This window comes from Dunckerocampus dactyliophorus, chromosome 6, assembly GCF_027744805.1.
Source record: "Dunckerocampus dactyliophorus isolate RoL2022-P2 chromosome 6, RoL_Ddac_1.1, whole genome shotgun sequence".
Lineage (NCBI taxonomy): Eukaryota > Metazoa > Chordata > Actinopteri > Syngnathiformes > Syngnathidae > Dunckerocampus > Dunckerocampus dactyliophorus.
Window position 1 is genome coordinate 4,732,366 of NC_072824.1, and position 25,059 is coordinate 4,757,424.

General features: G+C 41.2%; 1 protein-coding gene across 3 annotated transcripts; it reads right to left on the reverse strand.

Annotated features, from left to right (window-relative positions):
* Positions 1-227: 227 nt before the first annotated feature.
* On the reverse strand, positions 228-23,227 carry tab1 (TGF-beta activated kinase 1/MAP3K7 binding protein 1). Of its 3 annotated transcripts, none has more exons than XM_054778580.1 (11): positions 23,182-23,227; positions 22,472-22,602; positions 19,203-19,356; positions 18,847-18,942; positions 17,404-17,506; positions 11,322-11,438; positions 9,745-9,856; positions 6,924-7,068; positions 6,529-6,742; positions 4,519-4,672; positions 228-1,280 (listed from the first exon to the last, which is right to left on the reverse strand). In XM_054778580.1, exons 1-11 carry the CDS (start codon positions 23,212-23,214, stop codon positions 842-844), a joined length of 1,698 nt encoding a protein of 565 aa, XP_054634555.1. In that variant the 5' UTR covers positions 23,215-23,227; the 3' UTR covers positions 228-841. The 3 variants fall into 3 exon arrangements, with proteins under 3 accessions (XP_054634555.1, XP_054634557.1, XP_054634556.1); XM_054778582.1 differs by having other exon boundaries at positions 229-1,064; XM_054778581.1 differs by having other exon boundaries at positions 229-1,067.
* Between the last annotated feature and the right edge of the window lie 1,832 nt (positions 23,228-25,059).

Sequence of the window (25,059 nt, forward strand, 5' to 3'; positions counted from 1 at the left end):
TACCACCAGCTGGGTAAACCCTTGAACTACTTTGGATTGATTTTTGCGTTATTAATAATCCTAAAGAAGAACATTGCGTTTTTCAACTAGCGCCCTGCAAGTCTGATCTGTTGAGATGGGGGAAAAATAGAAATATAAAAATGTATTTTTCATCAGTCAACACAGAACAATCCCACTAGCTTGCTCCACCACGTCTGCTGTAAAAAGGATATAGTTATTCTAGATAAAATATCTTTATTTAGAGCTGTTTTTTTAAAAGGTACATTAAGCTCATTCATGATATTCATTCAAGTCCAGGCCTTATTGATACAATGATAATATACATGATGTACATATACAGTACAGTATAATCTTATAAATACAATCATTGGACACAACATTAGGTACACCTGCACAAGAGATGTATCAATAATAATGCTCATGGACAGATATTTGAGTGTCATAATGGAAGAATGGGCTCGGCTCCATAATAAATGTCCATCCAAGTGAGCATTATGATGTCTGTCAAGACAGAAAGCGCCTGTGTACCTGTGTGGATGGTGTACCTAATGAAGTGTCACATACCACCTTCAGAAGGTTTACCTTGACCCCCACCTTGCCTTGCTTGGAGTCCTTATCTGCTTGTGGGTTTGTTTCCTCGGGATGAAGGAACTTCAAGTTCCCATTTCACTCTATCGCCGTCCTTTTTGGGATTGACTACTGTGGGGGAGAAAGTTTCATTCCTGCAGGGGAGGGAGGACCCACAAGTCGCCCGAGTAAAATCCTCACCATGGTGAGCACTGAGTTGTCTCTGGAGCACCTAAAAGGTCAGTTTGCATCACAAAACCTGGTACTGCTCCGCTCACTGAGGTCCTAGCCCCCCCTGGGCGGTCTGGCTCTCCCCGTGGTCGGTCCCCCACAGGCGATAGAACTGACTGAAGTCCACGTAGGGCGGCACCCGGCCCGTCTCGTCCGGCTGAGCTGCCTGATTGCCCCGCTGGCGGAACAGGCTCCCGTCGCCGGAGCTGGAGCTGGAACTCTGCGTCTGCGTGTTGGTGGACTGTAGCGTGGCGGTGGGGCTCTGGCTGCTGGCGAGGGCGGGGGGGACAGGTATGAGGGCAGGGATGGGGGCCACGATGTCACAGGTGGGGAGGCAAAAAAGGGAGGTGGACAGAGGGAAGAGGCGAAGGGGAGGAGGAAAAGGAGGGGTTATGGGGAGACAAAGGAGGGAGGTGGAGAGAGAGAGGCGGGGCAGAGGAGAGAGGGGGCGGTCAATTATAGGCTGCAGGATGGAGGCGAAGCTTTGGCAAGGACAGAGTGAAGGACACAGGGTGCATGAGGACATGTCAGGGCCAGCGAGGAGCAGAAATGACGTGAAGCATTAGTCAGCGAATGATGGATGCTCGTCTTGACCTTTCACCTTGGGTTGGAGGACTTCCTTTCACCCTTTTGTCAGGATTCATGCATACTTGCCAAGGCTGAACTCTGTGCAGCTCAGTTACTTCTGTACATTTATGTTAGCGCAGCACAAGAAAATGGAAATATAATTGGCAGTCTTGATTGACACTAACGTGCAATCTCATTTCTAAACCATAAGCAATTGTTTTTTACTGAACAAAATGCATCACAAACAAACACTTTTACTGTAAAGAGTTACATTTCTCTTACATTAATAACATATCCAGAAATGTAATTAAAAACTTTGAAAATGTAATAAATAAAATATACATAATATACTGTATATAAATAATATATAACATAATAACAATAATAATACAATATAAGTAATACATATAACTCAAAATATATTAAAATTACAAAATTAAATACAAAGGAGAAAATATTTATTTAGTAGGGGTGTCACAAGACCTCGCAAGACTAAAACGTGACAGGATTTCTCAGATAAAAGATGTCTTGTGGGCACTCAGTCTCGGACGATAATAAATACGTAAATCAATCACACAATAAATGAAAATGAACTGGATCATTTTGCCGGCCTCAATATATTGCCATGTGCATGCGTGTTAGCTTTCCCCGTCTCCCGTCTACTAGTGATGTGCAGATCAATACTGAAATATCGATACTTCCGATACCAGTTCTTTATGCTCTAAAATCGATTCTCGATACTTTGGATACTTCAGTCATTTGAGGTAATGTTTGTCTGTTGAGAGGATGACCCATTGTAAATGGAGGCATGTGTGAATTGTGAGTACTATAAGAATAAAAACGTTATTTTCATTCTTATAGTACTTCAAAACAATGAATCATTTTATTATTTTACTTATTTTCATTGTTTAAAATACCATTTTCACATATCTTCTATGATTTTTTTCCTCTTTTTTCTGTTGTACATTAGTTTGACTATGTTGTAAATCACCCCCACTACCTCAATATACGTTAAGATTTAAAATAAATCAATAAATACTAAATATTAACTCATAATATTAATAATTTCTTTCTTTAATAAATGAATTAAATGCCTTGTATTCTTTATGCTATGACATGAAATACACTACTTTGTTCAAATTTACCAAACGCATTAGGTGACTTTACACAAAGTGTCAGTATCAGCTCGGTAACGCCAATACCAGCCTGAATTTTATCAAGTGTCGGATCGGAAAAGAAATCATTGGTATGGCACATCACCGCCGCCTCCAAACAGGCAGGAAGAGTCGACTCTGTGCACTGGTTTCAGCACCTAGGCGTGTTTGTTCCATGGAACAACGGCATAAACGGAGTGAGCCCTTTTGTCTGTTTGTTTCGGCGGGGCCGCTAGCATAAAGATAGAGTGTAGGTTTGTGAGGAGCAATGCAAGGTAATATTGTAGAAAAGAAATGAGTAGATTACAATGTATATGTCATATTTATTTTTGATATATCTTTATTATACTTTTCTTTTAGAGTAATGTTAAAACCTCATCTCTTCTGGTACACCCAATCTCCGATATTGTCTCGTGTCGTGAACTGAGTGTGTCGTGGCACTCCTATTTATTTATATAACAATACATACAGTAAATATCTTCTTTTTGTGTAGTCATATAATATAGGTATTTTCGTGTGTCCAGAGTTCAGGCACGTCCTGTATTAACTTTTCTTCACTTCTTTTTACACTTGTGTGACAGTGACACCACTCTGTTTCCATTACATTAATGTACTTATGGCGGCCCGCCACAGATACCTTTAGACCGCCATAGATTTGATGCTACCTTAAATTTTATTTTATTTTTTTTTAATACCCGTTGGCCTTCGCTCACAAACACATTGTAATGGGACTGCACGTGTAGCTTGTCATTCGAACTCCACACAGTAGATGGCGTTGTAGCCATCAGATATTGACATCGGACATCAGAAAAAAAAATCTGATAATATCAGCCTGCATCTCAAATCTCCAATATTGGCACTCCGACACAAGCAGTCAATTGTAGCGACTGACAGCAGCCGCCGGGAAGAGACCTCGTGATCACGGCAACAGTGTTTGCTAGCAAGGAGCAGGAATGATGTCAGCCGTGCACAAGTTTCTTGTGGTGGCACAGAACCGGGAAAGTTGAATATGCCTTTAAAGCGGCATCACATCTCACATTCCACACTAAAAAATAAGTAATAAACATGTATGATTTGTGCGGATATCGGATCCATATTGGCGCTGGCCGATATTCAAGGCTGCAATATCAGGATCGCATCCGAAGTGGAAAAAGTTGCAACGGAACACCCCTAATTGTAACTCTGCTTTTATTTTAAATTTTTATTTATGTAGCGCCAACACACAAGAGGTGATCTCAAGGCACTTTACACATGGAGCAGGTCTAGAACCACGCTCCTCTTACATTTAAGACTGCCACACATGAGCAAGAGCTTTGCGACGGAGGCAAAGAAACACTTAAAACAGATGATTATGTCATCTACCCAACACCACATGTAGATTGCAGTCCTGTGGGACTCACAAAAAGTGATGGTATATGGCTATACTGTAAACACACATGTGTGATGTAACCACAGTTTTAAAGAAAACAAACAGTTTTGAAAACTATCATCTGACATGTGCCGCAACTGAGTTGATCATTCCATGAATTTGGAGCTTTCAGCACCTGCATGAACTTTGCTTCTCTGCTCCAATTTCACAATAAGACGCTTATTGTTGAAAAAGGCTCATCGCTCCTGAGTTTTGCATGTCATTTGTTGGTGAGTAACACTCTGGTCTCAGCTCTGTGGAAGTGTTAATCATTTATGTACCTTTCCGTTCCAACAACAGCGTCTGATGAAAAGCTGAGCAGTAAAATGCTTTGCCAGCTGCCCTTGATTCTCGAGCCCGTGAAGAAGAGGAAGAGGAAGTGCACGTAAATAAGCAATGCGGTGGAGTAACACCACGCTTACCCAAAATAAATATTCAAAAAAGGAGGCGGGGGACGATATGATGAATTGAAACGATGCCCAAAATGAACAAAGCAGCGGTGAGGGAGCTCACACGGGAAGGGGAAATTATGTTAGCCCAGTTACAAAAGAAACAAATCACAAAGCAAGCAGCAGGAGTAAGTCAGCTTACCCTGGTGTGGGGGTGCCCTCCTCCAGGGTGGAGGCCGTGTTGGTGCCGTTGGTCAGGGTGCTCTGGGAGGGCATGACCAGTGAGAGGGTGACACTAGTTTTGCTGGTGCTCTGGCTGTTGGAGTAGGGCACCGACACCGGGTAGATGCGGCCACCTGCCAGAGAAGACGGCACATGAAAACAAAGTCATGCAACGTCCTGAGGGCCACCGAGTGAGAAGGAAGTCTGACAGTACAAAGTATGCTTTTCTTGGCACTGGTATTAACAACATATGAAGGCGAGGCTCAGTGGGTGCAGCCTCAGCATGAAAATGGGAATGAGAAAGTTTTTTTTGCCTCTGGCTGTGCTGTTATCTCAGCTACGTGTGGTATTGGAAGCCCCGCACTCAAAAAAAGCTTTTGATTTCTCCTCAGCCGGGGGCTCACTCAGACGTCAGTACATCTGGTTTTATTTTTATAAGCGCTCTAATGTTGTTTTTAGTCCGGTGCTTCACTTGGAATCGGTTCTGAGTGGCCCTGAGAGCTCAATAAAATCCACATCCCAGCTGATGGGCTATCCACAGACCTAAGTAAGCGAGACAATTTATTAGGGCTGGGAACCAAAAGTTAGTAAAATATGATATGATCACCAGTGATACAGTCACTGTGTGATAATCCATATATCCATCCATCCATTTTCTATACCGCTACTCCTCTGTAGGGTCGCGGGGGCATGCTGGAGCCTATCCCAACTGACTTCGGGCGACAGGCGGGGTACACCCTGGACTGATCGCCAGCCAATCGCAGGACACCCATTCACACTCACATTCATACCTATAGACAATTAACCTAACATGCATGTTTTTGGAATGTGGAAGGAAACCGGAGTACCTGGAGAGAAACCCACGGGGAGAACATGTAAACGCCACACAGAAATGCCCAAGGAAGAATCGAACCAGACTGTTACTGTGTTGGCCAACATGCTAACCACTAGACCACCGTGCGGCCCTCACAATCCATATACTGAAAGAAAATAATATGTCTTTCTAAACTACATAACCTAGAGTACACTGAATAAGGTCTAAAGATAGATTGCTATCAGAGGAGTTTAAGGAAAACCGCACTTTTTTGGGAACTTGGCCCATCATCCACAATCGTTATGTGAGACATAAACACATTTCTCTTTTCTGTGCTTTCTAAAGATATAAAAACCGCTAAAGAGAGGCATCTCATTAATGCATGCAATGGGACACATCAATTCCGCCGAAAAAGTCCGCTATTAAAACACCTCCAAAAAGGTTTTATGGTTTTATATCCATGCTGTGACCATGTCGTAACAGGTACATTCATGAGAACATGTAATACTGACAATATTTTTGGCCATTTTAAAGCAGTAGTGGAACTTCCTTCCTGGGCACATTGCTTTCACAAAGCAACATAGAAAGGAACGCTACACATAGCTTAACTTTTCCAAACGCAAAAACAAAACCACTCCAACAGTGGTGGCAGCTCCAATATGTAGCATTACCTTTCGGTAGTGGCCTGAGGCATTGTGAGCGAGTGTGTGGTGAAGCTAGTCGCTAGCCGCCTAGTTGCTAGCCGGTGTGGTGCGGCGAGGTGTCACTATGCAAGTAATGTAGTTCTTTGGCATGACAATGTTCATAACAATAGTAATAACAATGTTGCAGTAGCTTGGCTAATATGCAGGTCACATTATGTAAATGGGGCATTCTTAGCTATCTCTTTATCTGTGTTTATATCTTGAGAACGCACAGAAAAGAGAAAGACGTGTGTTTATGTCTCACATAAGGATTGTGGATGATGGACAAAATTCCAAAGTGCAGTTTTCATTTAAACCAGTGGTGTCTAACGTCCAGCTCAGGGTTTTTGAATTTTTGAATGTTACCAGATAATAATCGAAACTTTGAATTGATATTTGCATTTTAATCAACAAAAGTGGTGCCCGTCCTTCGTCCACATTTCTGTCTGAAACATTTAAGCTCACATTCCTGAATGATGGAATGATGTCCCACCTTGTGTCGGCGTGAGCATGCCATCCGTCAGCGGGTGGTTGAGTGTGCGGATGAGCAGGGTCATGTCCTCGTGGTGGGAGCACAAGGTCGCCCTCTGGCGGCCGGACATGTAGACGTCGTGGTGCAGGCGCTTGACGCGGTCCACCACCGACTGGGCCACCGCTTCCAGGCTGGTCTGCTGGGCCAACTCCGCTGCTACCATGGCAATGACTTCCTATAGTGGACCAGAGAACAGCGGGATAGACGAGGATCGATGAGGAGACAAGAGACAATCTCAGTCTCAAGTGTAGAATGGGGAAAAGCTGGACTACATGGGGGGAAAAACAAAAAAACAACTGGAACAGTAACAAGGAACAACATAGCACCGACATTCAAGCGGAGTCCTGCTTTGGTACCTTATTGACGTGTTCGGGTCCGTGCGCAGACTCCAGGGCATCGATGAGTCCTTCTGACATCAGCAGCAAAAAGCCCGTCACGTTGTCCAACGACTGGCTGCCGTGAATCTCTGGCTCAGCGATGATCGGCCTCGTCTTGGCAGCGCTGTTTGCAAACACAAGATGGCAAAAAACGTCAAACAAACGCCAGTGTGGACAGTAAGTCTTTTTTTCCTTACTGCAAAAAAAAAAAAAAAACAGTAATGTGATATACTGCACTTTCTGGAGTATTTCATAGTTTGGTTGGTCCTGTGATTTATTATAGTCTGGTGCAACTTACACATTATATAATTTTTTTTTTCATTAATCTATGCTTTATTGCGATGAATTGGTTCCAGACACGACCGATATTAAGTGAATTTTCCTATGAAGTACGATTCCTTATTTATTAAATCAAATATTTTCATAGTTAGAGCGTAGAAAACCTGTTTACGACCTTCTACATATGATTTTTTATATTATTAGAGTGCCCAAGGCATGAAACACCCCTATAGTGATATTACTAAATATAGTAGATACAATCAGCGAAAATAAGTAATCCAACGGATAAAAACTCGTGTTTGTGTGCGTCGCAGTGAATGTGTTCCGGGGCTAGTCGGTTAAGAGAATGGGTGGTGGACAGGAAATGACGCTGGGAGTTCAGAGTTGAGTTTTAGCTTGTTGTGTGTTACGGCTGCAACAGTGGCCTGTGTTATTATTATTACTGTACCTGCAATAAAAGCCCGTTGCTTGGTGCTTGTCTCACCGAACAATTACTGACACCGAGTGACTAATGTAGAATACTACATTCACAATTTGAATTTGTCTCCTTAATGACATATTTGTATTTTACTTCATTTAGCCATTTTTATGCTTGAAAATGGTTAATTTATGCAAAAAATATGTACAACTCGCTGAAATGTGCATATTTTTTACTAATAATAGGCCGTGTTCAACCATGAAACAGCATGATTTATTAATGTATGTTTGAAAAAACGTCAGAGTGACGGCGCAAAATTTGAACCGCGATGTGGCGAGGGACGAATGTGTATAATTTATCTTGATGTGCCACTTTTAAATGCACTGGGTTGGTAGTTGGTTATTTGGCGAATCCGAGAGGTCACAAAAATTAACTGAGCTGAGCTTGTGACGCAGTCAGGCACACAAATTGAATTACACAGAGCATACTAGATGCTTTTTGTGTTTTACGGAACACTTTCCAACACGCTTCTGCCTTAGACACTATGTGTCTGTAAGTAATGTGCAACTATAATTATATGATTGAAAAGTGTGGTATTTTAGACAGCAGTGTTTAATTAGGACACCAATTATGTCAAGCTTGGACATTGTAGCTGCTGTGTCAGCCACTGACTAACTAAATACTCCAGAATGATTTTCAGTCATTAATTTGTGAATTCAAAAATGACATTTTGGTGTTAAAATACGGCTGTTTGATATGTTTCTCCACAACAGGTCCAGGCACCATGTCATGTATTAAAAATGTCTTTGACAACATTCTGACATTTATTAACTCATTCAATACCCAAGACGTATTTGTACACCCGATCCCAAAGACGTATTCATATGTCCTTTATGTTTTTTTTGCGCAAGAGGCAAAAGGAGGTCATCACGCAACGACACACAAAAAGATGTCACTTTTAGAGCAGTTTCAAGTCATAAAAAAGGGCCACTAGGTGGCAGACGTGTTTTTGAAAAGAGCTGCTCGACATGGATCTTGTACATGTAAAAACACACTCGACAGCAAGGAGGAAGTAGAAGAGCATGGAGGAGTGTAGCATGCACACATGCGCGCGTGTACATGCGTTTCAAATATGAAAATTGTAAATAGTTCATGGTGTTATATTTGTAAATAAATTGTCATTTTGATGTAAAACAATTTGTGTTGTTTAGTCCACATACAAAGTAACTAAAATAAAATCGCAGAAGACTATATGCAGGCCGCACGGTGGTTAGCATGTTGGCCACACAGTCACAGTCTGGCAATCGGGAAGACCTGGGTTCGATTCTCCCTTGGGCATTTCTGTGTGGAGTTTGCATGTTCTCCCTGTGCGTGCGTGGGTTTTCTCCGGGTACTTCGGTTTCCTCCCACATTCCCAAAAAAACAAAAACAAAACATGCATTTTAGGTTAATTGGCGACTCTAAATTGTCCGTAGGTATGGATGTGAGAGTGAATGGTTGTTTGTCTATATGTGCCCTGCGATTGGTTAGCGACCAGTCCAGGGTGTACCCCGCCTGTCGCCAAAAGTCAGCTGGGATCGGCTCCAGCATGCCCCGCGACCCGAATGAGGAGAAGCGGCATACAAAATGGATGGATGGACTATATGCAAATGAGCTGCCCCCTGCCTTGATGAGAACTTAGTATTTGTCTGTTATTTCTTTTTTTTTCATCAAAATTCAGACAATAACAAAACCAATACTAATTCAATATAAGAAATATGGCCTAATGTCCGGGATATGCTTTCAAGATATCTAGTGATCTATTGTTTCTAATCAATACACTTTTGGGAAGTGTTTGTTTTTACATCATGCTTCCGCGGAAGCCCATAAAAAAAAAAACAGAAAAAAAAAGCTCGCTCCAATGATAGCTCAATAGTAAGTGCAGTGCTTATTTATGTCTTTATGTGACTTTATTATTCCGGTGCGATTTATAGATCGGAAAACACGGTACACAGTTGGTATGAGACAGCGAGCATATAGTGGTTCCGATAACCTACAAATAAACAATAAACGGCAAATAAAGAGAAGAGCTTTGCTTGCAAGTGAATTATGTTACTTGTTTACCTGAGCAGGTCAATGTCACTGTAGTTGATTTTCACCCTGTAGTCTCCAAGCCTTCTGGTGCTGCTGTGCCCGGTTATCTGGCCCGCCTGCCTCACACGAGCAGAGTCCACTCCTGGGACAAAAGGGCCGCCAAAAAAGGAAAATTAAAGCGGGAGAAATGATACATTAGCCGGGGCGAAGAAAATAACAAGGACAAGGAGATGAGTTTGAGGGTGAGAGGAGGAGCAGTTAAGTAGGAGACGAAGATGGGGGTGGATGAGGGGAGGGGAGAGAGGTCACCTTCAGCGGACTTAATGGAATGACTGCTGCTCTGTGTAAAATGCTGCCAAGATGGGCCGGAGCCACAGAAATACTGAATTTAAAAGGGCAGAGGAGGTGGCGATGAGCCACATTGCTGCAGGCTGACATGCTGGCAGCCAGTGTATCTAAATTAGTTGCTTGGCTTGGGAACCTGGTGGTGCTCTTCCTCCGCCACGTTATGAACCACCTGAGAACACCTCACACAATGAACTGAAAACTGACTCAAAAGGTGAACGAGAGCGCAGTCAAGGCTGAACACAACACATGGCAACCTGCTCTGACAACATCTGACGGACATACCCTAAATTATAGCCGCAGCGTTTATTCACACCTACCCATTGGAAAACTATAACAAGTTTTTTTAAACGTTAATCATGGTTTGGAGTGCAAGAGAAATTGGGAAGGAAAACGTAGCTCTCTTTGACCACACGCTAAACAACGATACGACAAGTGTAACGCACTTTCACACCGACAGCTGAGTAGCAACATTTTAAAGCGTGTGCAGAGCTAGATAAAGGTGACATCAGAGAAGTTGCCTACAGCCACAGCTGTTAAAGGAAAACTTCACTTTTGGGGGGAATTTTGCCCACCATCCACAATCCCTAAAAACAGCTAAAAAGAAACAGCTAAGAATGCACATAATGGGATGCAATACATGCCTCACATAAGGATTGTGGATGATGTCTGCATGTGGTATTTACCTGGCAACACATGCCACGAAAAATATCTGGCGGGGGTACAAGTTAAAAAGAGTTAATTTAATACGGCATTTGAAGAACAAACACTTGACGGAGTAGGGAGAGTTTGAGGCTCACTGTGTGATGATCAGTCAAACGGCAGCTGACGCAGCCAAAATGCTGGACAACACTTGTGCCTACGTAAGCAAATAACCTTAAAAAAATGACTGAATTCATCGGATGAGATGACCATCCTCTCTCAGCGGTGGAAGACACCGGGTTAGCAGACTGCTCTCTCACTTGGAGCCCGGCTGTGTGCTTCCTGCATGTCCTGCTTGGGCTCCACCCCACTCTCACATGCAAAGTCTCCATAAAGAAGTTGTCTCATCCTCTGTACGTTTCAAGAGTGATATACTGTACCTGTATGTTCTCTTGAAAAATAAAGTCAAATACTGTATGTTTTTACCTAAATTAAAGTGATTTTATGGTTCCTTTTTTCATATCATATAGCGAATAGCAGGGATACAGCCAGGAATTCTGGGCCCCATGACGCATGAAGGAACAAATCCTGTTTGGGATAACCTTTAAAGTTTATCTCACCCAGTGCCGTCAACCTCTGCAGTTCGTCCTCGTTGTCGGTGCTATGTGGTCGCCCCAGCTGGAAAAACTGATTTTGGCCATCGGTGCTGGTCTTGCACAGCAGCGCCCTGTTGGTCCCTACAAACACATAACGCTTGTTTAAAAACAAACAAAAAAAAGTTGTCACTCGCTATATTGCCGTTCAAATATCTCTACCTGACTTTCAAAATATAACTAATACAGGATCGCTGTTTCATGGTTGAATACGGCCTTGTGTAGTCTTATTATGTCTACTATATTGGGTAATTCGAGTGTAAAGACATTTAAAGCCGCCATTACAGTACAGTGATGAGACAACAGCCACCGCAATACACTGTCCTGAAAAAATAACAAAGGACTGCTAACGTGTGAGTCTTATCTTCTTTATGTCTAATATATTTTATTTCCAAATGTAAAGGTGACTATATGGGTACGATTTCAAGTCTAGATGGCTCTAATAATGTTGAAAAACATATTTACAAGATCATAAACAGGTTTTCTATGCCATAACTGTGAAAATATTAAGTTTATTAATATTGAAACCTACCTTGTGGAAATTCACTTATCGCGGGCCAGGTCTGGAATCAATTAACCGCGATAAACAAGGGACTACTGTCTTCCTGTTTCTGCTTTATTTGCACACAACCAAGGGAGTTTCTCCTCTGCAGTATTAACAGCAGCCCCACAATGTGGACGTATTCACGTCTGCGGTGAATGTGTGAGAGCAACTTGACTCACCAAAGAAACAAACACTGATATACCAACACTCTGGGACTGCACAAAACCCATGCATCCTCTTCTTCCTGACCAATAATCAATAGATATTAATAAGCTGCAAAGCAGAGAAGCATAGTTCAGCCCGGTTGCGCTCATATGACCTTGGCTTCTCCCCCCAAGCTAATCCTCTAAAGCCTGAGAAGAACCTTCCCTGTCAAACATCTGTAACTCTAATTCAAAAAGATCACTTTCATTCCTGTGAACTTGTGAATCCCCTCCTCTCAAGGCGGACATTTTTTCCATACCTGATGTAAATTTGCATTAAATATGCACCTTGAGGACAAAAACATAACACAAGACGAAAGCTGAGGTGCTTTCTTTTATGATAAAACCAATGGAATCAAAGATGTTCCACAAGAAGCGAGACACTTGCTTGTAATGCATTATTACAGACAACCAGCGCCTGCCTGTGGGACGCATACACTTGCATTACTTCTTTAAATCATCAAGTTAACATCTCACTTCAGACTGTAACATTTCCAAAGGCCCTAAAATGGCTGAAGAACAGTCTTGATGCCACTGTACTGAACAACTATCAGCCTAAATCAAACCTGCCATTCTTGGGAAAAGTCTTAGAAAAGGTTGTATACCAACAGCTTACTGACTTTCTCCTCTAACAATGCGTTTGATACTTTCCAATCAGGCTTTAGGACCCACCACAGCTCAGAGACACCTCTGATCAAGGTAACACATGATATCCATCTTTTAGTTCTTCTAGACCTGAGCGCTGCCTTTGACAAAGTCGACCATGTGATTTTATTACAGAGGTTAGAAAACTGGGTGGAAATCGCTGGTAGTGCGCTGAACTGGTTCAAGTCCTATGTGGAGGACAGCAAGTACTTACGTAGTTGGAATTGGTCTCAGACCAAATGGCTATGACTGACTTGTGGGCTTCCCCAAGGGTCCATCCTGGGACCCTTATTGTTCAATCTGTGCATTCTTCCATTAGGCCAGCTAATACGCAGCTGCAATGTGTCCTACACGTCACTGGTGGCATGTGAACAAGGTCCTGCAGATTTACTTTGTCACTGCATCAAACAGATTAGTGCGCGGATGCAAAACAATTTTCTCCAGCTACTCAGACAAAACTGAAATCATTGTCGTGGCCCACAGAAACAAACAGAAAGTGCTATTAGTCACCTTTAGACTCTTTCACTAAAACCTAATCATCAGGTTAGAAATCTAGTGGTAATAATGGACTCTGACCTGAACTTGAACAGCCAATAACATCATCAGCTTTTTACAACCTAAAAAACATTGCCAAAATCAAGGGAATAGTGTCTCGGTCAGATTTAGGGAGACTAATTCATGCCTTTGTCTCCAGGAGGCTGGACTGCTGTAACGGCCTTCACGCCGGGCTCTCTAACTGAGCTGTAAAACAGCTGCAGTACATTCAGAATGCTGCTCCTCGAGTCCTGACTAGAATCAGGAAATATGACCATATTACTCCAGTACTGGCGTCCTGTCGCTCAGAGAATAGACTTTAAAAAAGCTCTGCTTGTATACAAGTCTTTTCATGGTCTTGTGCCAAAACATATCTCTGAAATGTTAGCGCCACATGAAGCATCTCTGGCTCTGAGAAGCTCAGGGAGTGGTCTCCTGCAGGTGCCCAGATTCAAGAGTAGGGGTGCAACGAGACACACAATTCACGATTCGGTTCGATACGTCTGTTGCGGTTTGATACAAAAAAGAAATTACCTTGCCTTTTTTAATTTGAATTTTATTGAAATTCCCAACATTTTTCTCGCCTTAAAAGTACAGTTCTGCTGCACACACTCAGCACCATATAAGACCAAAAAAAGCACCACGTAATAAGAATATGAAAAGAAATGTATCTGATGGAGATCCATGTGGTGCATCCTTAGCAGCAGAGTACTGTAAATATTACAAAGAAATAAATGCTTACAAAATCAAAGCTATACCATACCCATCTTCATGTTTGTTGTATTTCCACCAACTTAGTTTAGCATCGTGTGACACTTGCGACATACTGTTGTTTTTTTGTTCACGACGTGTTTGCCATCGGGGTCATACTTGACATGAAATCCAAAGTGGTACCATACACCGGCTCTGAAGGATGGTGGAAGAGCTTCAACATCAGGAAAGGCATTAGCCATATACAGTCAAACCTGTCTATAGCGGCCACTAAAGGGAAAATGCAAAAGTGGTCGGTATAGGCAGGTGGCCGTTCTAAACAGGTTGGTGGCCATTTTGAATTTGTGTGCGCACATATTAACATGTCTGTGATTAGAAGCTTGTTGTGTTTGCAGATACATATAATTATACTGTTACATGTTGACCAGTAGAGGGCACTGTGGGACTGCGAATAAAAGTTGTAAAGAACAACTAGGCTTGTTATTCTACACCACCCACAGAACAAAGCTGTGCTACTATATATACGGCAGAGTGTCATTACAGCTTTAGTTCATCAGGAAGTGACGGTGCGACGTCCCGAGCAGGACAGCTAGGCTCAGTGCTAGCTGTGAGTGTCGAGAGAGTTGGGAAGTGTGTGGATGTTGGCGTGGATGTAAAGTCCTGCAGTGTTCTCCGCTATTAATAAAGCGATTAAAGTGCATCGGCGACATGAGTCTCTCCTTCCCCACAACAAGGGGCATTACAGTATTGACCAGTGCACATTGTCTCACACCAGGAAATAAACGGTGTCACCGTCTGCAACAAGCTCCAAAAAAGACGACTTTTTCTTATGTCGAACAACTGACAGTTTGTGTGGATCTTGTGAATGATTGTGACTGAGTTACGACTCAGTGATTAAAGTCTACACACGACGGCTTCATTGATTCAAAAACTAAACTTTTTCGTGCATGAAGCTTCTGCTTGAGTCTGTATTTTGGCCGGTACATGCGGTCAGATATTGACCAAGGTATACAAAATGGGTGGCCGTTGGCCGCGTTAGACAGGTGACCGCTATGCACAGGGTCTATAACACGCAAAGTTTCTGCGGGGGATTTTTAAGCGGCCACTATAGGTAGGTGGCCGTTATATACAGGTGGCCGCTAAGACAGGTTTGACTGTATAATGAGCTAGCCTGCTAGCTTCTCTCAGCGAAATGGTATGAATGTGGGAGGGGGGGCTCAGTGGCTCTGTGCTTGACAGTTGAATCGCGATAGCAGATACACTGAGCTTTCAGCACAGAGCACCGTCAGAAGTTGATCAAATAAATATAAAACAGCATACTATTCGACACAGGGGTCACGCTTCGGTACCCTTGTATTAAACCATTCTATACAGATACGCGTATTGTTGCAACTCTAGTCAGGACTAAACGTGGCGAAGCTGCGTTTCAGTTTTACGCTGCCAAAATCTGGAACAGTCTTCCAGGTTTTGATGTGCGACTATCCTCAACTTTAGCAATGTTCAAATCCAGGATGAAAACGGTGCATATGGCAACTGTAATAATTTTTTATGTTTTTGTTTTATGGAATGATTTTATGGCAAGGATTTAAAAAAGATTGTATACTATATGAAGTGATGATTTTACCCATCTTTTCTGTAAAGCACTTTGAATTAATTACCTTGTGTCGGAATTGTGCTCTATAAATAAACTTGCCTTGCCTTAAATCAGTGGTTCTCAATTAATTCCCTCATGCCACCCAGGGGACAGAAGTGTTTTCACCCCTCTGATTTGAAATACTATGGAGAAACTGATAATATCTATATATTTATCTGTACTGTACAGACTGCACTCAAAACTGAAACCAGGAAAATGCAACAAAATGGAGAGCTGTGAAGCAAACAAGTGCATAAGAGTCAAATTGCATGTCGAGTACGATAAATTTGTACATGTTGGCAGGTCTTCACTAACACTGAAAGTACTCCCTACCTCCCCTGACAATTCACCGCGCACCCCATGGGGGCCTGCCCCAGTACTTGAGAAGCACTGCCTTAAATCAACAACTAACTAAGAGAGCCTCCATTTATAAGACAAACCACATTCACCACAGCACGCAGTCTACTTCGCTCTTTTTGTGGAGTCATTTGGTTTCATTCTCGAATGTCAGCTGGAGGTTGACTGATTAAGATCATTACAATTATTAATAACTGGCTTGAGGAAGGGTTGCATAAATTACATGGCAGTGGTGAGCAAACTGCGGCCCGTGGGCCACATTAGGTCTGCCAGGAATCTTAATCTGGCTCACTGGGCATTTCCAAATGCCTTTTTTTTTTTTTTTTTAAACATCTTTAACATCGAAACTGTAGCCAGCAACTTGACTTGCAGTTCTCTTGTGGCACGCTTGAGTCGCCAGATGGGTCAGATGCAATCTGTAGCTTGTACAAAAAAGCGATCCACAACACAACACGTCAACACACACGCCGCACAAAGTAACCTACCTACTGCACCATGTGGCTATACAAATAAATATCTACGCACAATACCCATGCCAAAAAAACAGCCTTATATGCCCGCTGCAAGGCTAGCTTGTGGTCTTTCTCCCAACATTTTGCCGTGTTTGTTGCATTTTTGCTTGATTGCAAAACATGCTGAGGAGGTCGGTAGAGAAGTAAAAAGGAGTTAACATACTGTTGATATTCGATGTTTCATTGCTCATAGTTCATATTTGGCAGCTGGACTACCCAGCATGCCTTGCAGGCATTTGGAAATAACAGTTTTAAGTTATGTGTTATGTTAACCGCTTAGTTGTGGTTTATCACCCACATAGTCGTAGTGATGTGTGATGTGATGTGTTAACTTGCTGTAGATGTGTTGTGTTTTCGTTTCATTGCACTGTGAGCAAGTAAGTTGTTCTGTTTGATAACCACCTACGTATATATAGACGGCCCCTACACCAAATTTTTTAACCCTATGTGGCCCGGAGTTAAAGAGTTTGCCCCCCCCCGTTATATGGCGTGCCTATGTGCTGCACCATGTTGGGTTTTGACTGTGTGGATTATTTGCAGTCGCTCTGGTCATTTCCAGTAGGCAGGGTGGCTGCTATATACATTCTCTTGGTTGGGTAGGTGTGCTTGCGCATGAGCAATCACACGGGGTAAGCACTGACCCGACCGGAGAACTCACATTTGTTATATAAACAAATCCCTCATGCTTAATAATTTCACTTGAATAGAACACAGACTGAGAAAATGGGGAACAAGGAGCTTTTATGTCATTGAAAGTAATGCAACACATCCTACTAGTTCCTGTCATACTGTCAAAAGGTCTGCTGTGACATTGTCAGCGTTTCCCATATAGTAAAGCCCAAACCATGGTGCAAGTATGACATCTACTGGTGGAAGCCACCGTGGTCAGGATATGTAGGTGTGTTCGTACCAACATTGGCAATATACAGCTTGTTGTTGAGGATGAGTGCGACGATGGCTGTCGCTCCGCCCGACACCTCCTGCTCCAGCTCCTTCAGGCGCTCCTGCACCTTCTGTCAGGGCAGACAAAGAGGTGTTCAGGGAGCAAAGATAAGCATTGAAAATGTAGAGCGAGTGGGAGGAAAAGGGAGGCCAAGGAGAGGGAGGGAAGTGGCTGCAAGATGTTAAATAAGTTGCTTTTGATGAGGTGTACTCACATTATTATGCCATATTTTATCATTACATTCATGAAAAATATGGGGACAGTAATATGGTTTATGGACAATAATCTGTAGGACAATTACCGTCCAACAAAATGTGTCATCGTGACAGGCCTAATCTAAATTTGAAAAAGTAGATATAAAAAAGTTATCGATTATCCGTACTAGGGCTGCAAATAATTATTTTAATAACCAATTAATCGGTTGATGAATCAGATTTTTTTTAAACACCTTTTTAAATTTTCGCCTTTTAGCAGTAATCCCTTTATGCATTAATGGATTTGCCTCCCCAAAATCATATAAGAATTTCTCCGGCACTGAAATTGAAGTAGAGAAGTATAAATAATCAACTGACAAACATCACAAACACTCTACTGCATTTTAACAAGTCACTGGCACAGACTGCTACACATGCATCACCAATAAACAAATAAGAAATAACAAATAAATAAACGTTCAGGGCAGGCTCTGTGTTTGGCATCGGCCCATCTGCTGTGGGGAGAGCGGCGGTGCCTTGCCTGATGGTCACGTTGTGAAGCATCTAGCAAGATGATAGCTATTTGTAGTTTCACTGTTCTACCACTAGAACACTAGCTTTGTGTGTACGCATGATAAGAGTTGTGCATGAATGTAAGCATGTTCCTACGCACAAGTACAAGTAGGTAAATCTCATACTTTGCGTGGGAATGTTCTTATGTGCGCTCTACGCACACATCTCTACAGTGGTTTGCTTTGCAAGATATCAGAAAGAGGCAAAAATGCTGATTTGCTCTTTTCCAAAGTCAAAGCTGATGTGTGTGACTATCTTGTTTTTAAAGATAATAGGTCTGCTTTCATGGATGACCAAGGAAATTAAAAAATAGTCACTTTTGAGAGGCCTAAATCAGGACAGTACAGTACATTTTAAAATGAAACGATTCATCGATTACCAAAATAGTTGTCGATTAAATGGATAATCCATTAATCATTGATTAATCGTTGCAGCTCTAATCGGTTCCATATCGGTCTTGAGAATCACAAAGTTATCGGCAGATGTGTATCTCTAGTTAATCAGTCTTTTTACATTTAAAAATTTCAAGACAACCCCAACACTCCGGTTGTCTTTGAGTCAATGCCATGCGAGAGTATTATGTACGTACGTACGTGTGTGTGTGTGTGTGTGTGTGTGTGTGTGTGTGTGTGCATGTACATGCCTCGCTGTGTGGAAGCATGTAGCTGGACAGGTTAGCTTTCTCGGCCAGAGCATCATCAATCGTGTGCAGGTAGCTCTTCTCCACCACCTCAAAGGCCTGCACAATCACGCAAAATTAGAAAAACACCTGGTTATGACACTGACATTGGATGCGTGGCATTCACTATAAGAAAAATACTACAATTGACCCACTATGGAATTCAAATTCATACATTTTTTTGACATGCTAACTTCCCTCCCCTTGGGAACCTCACTCCATTTACACCTGATGTGTCTGATGTCGCTCCTCTGCTTCCCACTAATCAATCTACCGCCTTGCCCCCAAAAGTGATAAAGACCCTGCGTCTTGTGACAGACCTGTGTGAGGATCCTGCGCACATCGGCGTCAGTGTGAGTGGAGTTGAGCTGCTCCAGCAGGAGCTCGGCCGTCAGACACTGAGAGGCAAAGCTGGCCACCCGGCTGCCGTCGTAGCCGTTAAAGACACCATACAGCGAGCAACCGTCCTCGCTCCTGAAAGGCGGGAAAAACATTTCAAAAAAGGCAAAAGGTAGATGGATTTTATCAAAAGACTTGGAACAAGAATGTCACTCGTTCAAGCCAGCCAATCCTAAATATGTCTGACTTGTTTAGTTGAAAAATGAAGGCGGTGAGTGATGTTCCTACACTCCAGTCCTATAGGTGGCGGTAATGTGTACAGCAAAGTGGGTGAAAGCTGCAACAGCGTCATCTGCTGGACATAGTGGCAAACTGCACCAACCAGACTAATGGCAACTTTATCCAGATGTGCACCAAACTGTAATGACTTTCACAGAAACTTGTCTTTTTTCCTTCAATATTTCAACTCTATGCTATTAAAATTACATTATTTTTCCTAATAAAATTACAGGTTTAGTCTTGTAAAGCTGACTTTTTTCTCATTTGATGACTTTTTTTTCTTCATTTTGACTTTATTCCCATTATATTTCAACTTTTCCCCCCCAAACTAATTTACCAAAATTTACACCTTCATTTTGTTTTATTTGTTTCTCATAACATTACAACTTAAAAAAAATTATTTTTCAAAAAACATATTTTTTCTTTAATATTACAACTCTATGCGACTAAGAGGACATTATTTTTCCTGATAATATTTCAATTTTATTCTCATAAAATTGTGACTTTTTTCCTCTTCAAATTTTCACATTATTCCCATATTGTAACTTTTTCCCCAGGCAAATTTCCCAAAAATTACAACTTTGTTGTTTTGTTTCTCATCCTGTTATGTTTAAAAAAAAAAAAAAAAAAAAGAACATCTTTTTTTCTTTATTTTAACTCTACGATATCAAAATGACATTACTTTTGCTCAAAATATTACAAGTTTATTCTTGCAAATTATGACTTTCCTCTTCATATTTTGACTTTATTCTCGTAAAATTACAGCTGTTTTTTCCATTTCTTTTTGTTTTTTAAATTTCCAACTATTTCTACTTTCCATTTGTAAATTTTCTTCTCAGAATTATGACTTTATTCAAATTATACAATGGTGTGAAAAGTGTTAGCCCCTTTCGTGATTTCTTTTTTTTTTTTGCATGTTTGTCACACTTCAATGTTTTAAATAAATGTAAATATTAGTCAATGACAACACAACTGAACACAAAATGCAGTTTTTAAATGAAACTTTTTATTATGAATGGAGAAAAAAAAATCCAAACCTACATGGTCCTGTGTGGAAAAGTGATTGCTCCCTAAACCTAATAAGTGGTTGGGCCACCCTTAGCAGCAACAACTGCAATCAAGCGTTTGTGATAACTTGCAATGAGTCTCTTACAGCACTGTGGAGGAATTTTGGCCCACTCATCTTTGCAGAATTGTTGTCATTCAGCCACATTGGAGGGTTTTCCAGCATGAAGCGCCTTTTTAAGATCATGCCACAGCATCTCAATAGGATTCAGGTCAGGACTTTGACTAGGCCACTCCAAAGTCTTCATTTTGTTTTTCTTCAGCCATTCCGAGGTGGACTTGCTGGTGTGTTTTGGATCATTGTCCTGCTGCAGAACCCAAGTTGGTTTCAGCTTGAGGTCACCAACAGATGGTTGGACAATCTCCTTCAGGATTTTTTGGTAGACAGCAACAGGTCTTGGAACTCTGTCAAGCAGGCCGTTTTTGCCCAGTGGTGGAGTCATGAACGCTGACCTTAACTGAGGCAAGTGAGGCCTGCAGTTCTTTGGATGCTGTTGTGGGGTCTTTTGTGACCTCTTGGATGAGTTGTCGCTGTGCTCTTGGGGTCATTTTGGTTGACTGGCCACTCCTGGGAAGGTTCACCACTGTTCCATGTTTTCGCCATTTGTGGATAATGGCTCTCACTGTGGTTCGCTGGAGTCCCAAAGCTTTAGAAATGGCTTTATAACCTTTTACACACTGATAGATCTCAATTAATCTCAGTTAAGTTATGTTCAATTTAAATGTGTTAAATTTAAGCTTGCTCGATGAAAAGTGTGACCATCATGCAAAAAAATAAGAAATCAGGAAGGGCTCAAACACTTTTTCACACCACTGTACTTTGACTGAACATTTACCTACAGATGCTCCAATCGAAAGTTGTAATTTGTGGAAAATTACAACTTTATTGTGTTTTGTTTGATCTTATAACATTATGTTAAAAAAAAAAAAACTTTTAAGATTCCAACTCTATGCCACTCAAAATACATTACGTATTTTTCCTCATAATACTTCCAAGTTTATTCTCGTAAAATTGCAACTATTTTCTCTTAAAATTAGAGGGTTTTTTTGTAATTTTCCAACTACTTCAACGTTGTTCTTGTAAATTTTCTTCCTGCAGTTATGACTTTATTTCTCTAATATTTTGACTTTATTCTAATAATATTTTTACTTTAGTCTCATAATATAACTTTTCCCCCAACTTAATTTTCCAAAAATTACAACTTTATTCTTTTGTTTCATCTTATAACATTGTCTTTTAAAAAAAAATAAAAATAAAAATTTCCATTTGAGATTCCAACTCGATGCTACTAAAAGGACATTATGTATTTTTTCTCATGATACTACAAGTTTATTCTGGTAAAATTGCAACTATTTCCTCTTAATATTCTGACTTTATGCTCATAAATTTAGAGGGTTTTTTTTTTGTAATTTTCCAACTTTCTTCTTGTAAGTTTTCTTCCCGCAATAATGACTTTATTTCCCTAATATTTTGACTTTATTCTCAAGCCATTACAGCGTTTTACACAAACAAATTTCCCTAAAATGACAACTTTTGTTGTTGTTTTGTTTGTTTCTCAGAATATTACAACTTCAAAAGAATAACGTCTTTGGTCTTTACTATTTAAACTTCATGTTACAAATTTTTCTCATAATATTACATCATTCTGGTAAAATTACAACTTTTTTCTCTTAATAATTTGACTTTATTCTTGTAAAATGACTGCTGATTTTTCCATTTTTGCAGCTGTTGTTAATTTCGTTTTGTGCAGGCCAATTTAAAAATTGTTCTCTCCCACCCCACATTTTGGCCACATTTTGGACACCCCTGGACTAAAAAGTGTTGTTAGTGACGACAAAACACATTTGTGCATGGTGTCAATTAAGACTTTACACCAATGTTTGCAATCATACGTTATTACCGTACCTGAAGCGTAGGTGTGTGTCCTCGTTGGGGTGGCTCTGCGTGCTTTTGCCATCGGGTCCATACACACAGTTGGGTGCTGTGCCAACGCCACACAGCTGGCATATCGGCAGATCGTCTGTCCAACTCTGATGCTGTCAGGGAAGACAAACATCTATTATTATTATTCTTACTGTTTAGGTGTACACTGCTGAAATAATAAATACATTGTTAATTGAATACCACGCTGACAGTGCCCATGATAACTGGCCACTGTTATTGATGAGGCTCTAGGTGAGAACATGTGACATAAAAAGGGCAAGATGAGCAAACCAATGGTGCGTTTGTTTCCATGCAGATGATGAAATGCCTGCATTGGATCAATTTTTCCTTCCCAGTGTTGTGTTTGTACCTCATCCCAAGCAGTGCATCTTTCTTGCTAAGTGGTCAACTCCTCCACTACAGCTTGTAAAAATGTTCCATCTGGCTGCTTTTCATGTTAAGTGTTTTTAACGCAAGGACTCCTTGTTGTCACATAGGAGTTGAGCTAGCATGCTTAACGACTCAAGCTAGCGCTAGCATCTCCGAACTGCACAAAAACACCCGAAAATAAACAGAACAAAGAAACGACACCAGCGGGTCAGTGCGAGGAAACTATAGAACAGAACATACGACACATCAACGTTGACTTTTAAATATGAAGGATGTTTTGAAAAGGTGAAGTTTAGGCTTACACTCTGCATCAAATTCCTCCGTTGTGTCGCCATGTTGAACGAGCAAGTTGCGTTCAGGTACCTCTCTCATTGTCCGAGTTTCAGATGTCACAAGCGTGTTTTCCATCCTTACGACGGCCCTCACTGATAAATCTCATTGCATCGACAATAATGACGCACGATTCCAAATTACCCGAGTTAACTAAGGATTCCATTGCGTTCGTTTCGTTGTGTTTTATTGGTTTGTAAAATGCTGTTGACTTCTTTTTATTTCCGATGGCTCCTGAAGGCGGCACAACATATATATTTTTTTAATTTGTGAGCATAATCTTCATCTTTTTGAAAATGATTTACTTACCATTTTTCTCTGCCATTATGTACATCGGACATCGTCAAAGTGGAGAGTAGTCAAACAAATAAAGCAACAAAAATTGCACTTCCTGGATGAGAGCCGGTGTTTTGGAACTGTTGCCCCCGCGTGGATTTAGTAGAGATTGCAACATAATCTTGAAATCACTGCCGTCACAGTTGACTTCTAGTGGTTGCCGAATTACATTTTTTACAAAGTTGAAAGCATTGTTTTTTGTGCACGTTGATGCTGCAGCGCCAATATTTTTGATTGCCCATTTTTGAGTGTGTTTGGAGAGATAATATAATATAAGAATAATCTTGTTGAACTCCCTATATAAGACGAAATGTATACATTTAGACTACTTATCAATTTTATGTACCCAGTTATCAGAATCAGCTTTCACTCTCCGTTACAAAGTACAACAATAGTAAATAAGTTTACATATAAGGAGAAGAAAGAAAACACGACTGTACATATTTACATAGTATATTATGGAATAATTATAATTATGGTATTTACAATGTTACAGGTTACAAATTCACAGCTTGCTGGTTGCTGTCGGAAGCTTGACCCCCAGTATGCAGAGACGAGGCGGTGGCGTGCCAAAATAAAAGTCTTTTAATGATGCAGGTACCCACGGTAGTTCAGACACAACAACAAAAAGCGACAGGGTGGAAGGCTCTGCGGGGAAAACAACATAACTGTCCACGGCAGAAACAACAGGTAGGGGAAACGTCTATGTAACAGCACAGTCGAGGAGACGAGGATCAGCGGGAACAATGAATCTTAACCGCCACTAATGTTAATTGTCCGCGGCTGCTTGTTCCTCCCCGCAGGAAGCACAGTCCGCCAAAATAAGAGCGCACGACAGGAAGCGCTCGCCTCTGTCCTGCGGAACATTACAGTTACTTCCATAACAGTATATAGTGCAAATGCTCATGGTGAAAATAACAGTGGTTGGTAATATAAGTATGGATAAATAAGAAATTTGAACATATGTACATACATACATACCATTTAAACCAAGGCAAAACTCAAACTGACACTAAATAAATTATAGATGCACGATATATATATTTTTTCAAACCGATACAGTAACTTTCTGCTTCTCAAGAGTGATATGATACCAATAATGGATCACTTTTTTAATATCTACTTTTTAACATTTAGATTTAAATGTAGTTTGTGCACACCTGGAGGCAAGAAGGACTGGAACAAATTTGACCGACTGTATCAATATCAAATATCATGACATTACTACTACCACATTACTACTATCAGGAGCACCAGAGTATAGAGCAGAGGGAGCCACCTGCTGTGGCCCCACAAGGTGCACTATATTTGGGCACACGCTCCGAGCAGCCACTGTGATACCACGGAGGTCTCTGGCTACATGGCCCTGTGTGAAAAAGTGATTGCCCCACCGTTGCCCTAGAAAGAAAGTAATTGAGATCTATCAGTCTGAAAAGGTAATAAAGTCATTTCTAAAGCTTTGGACTCCAGCAAACCACAGTGAGAGCCATTATCCACAAATGGCGAAAACATGG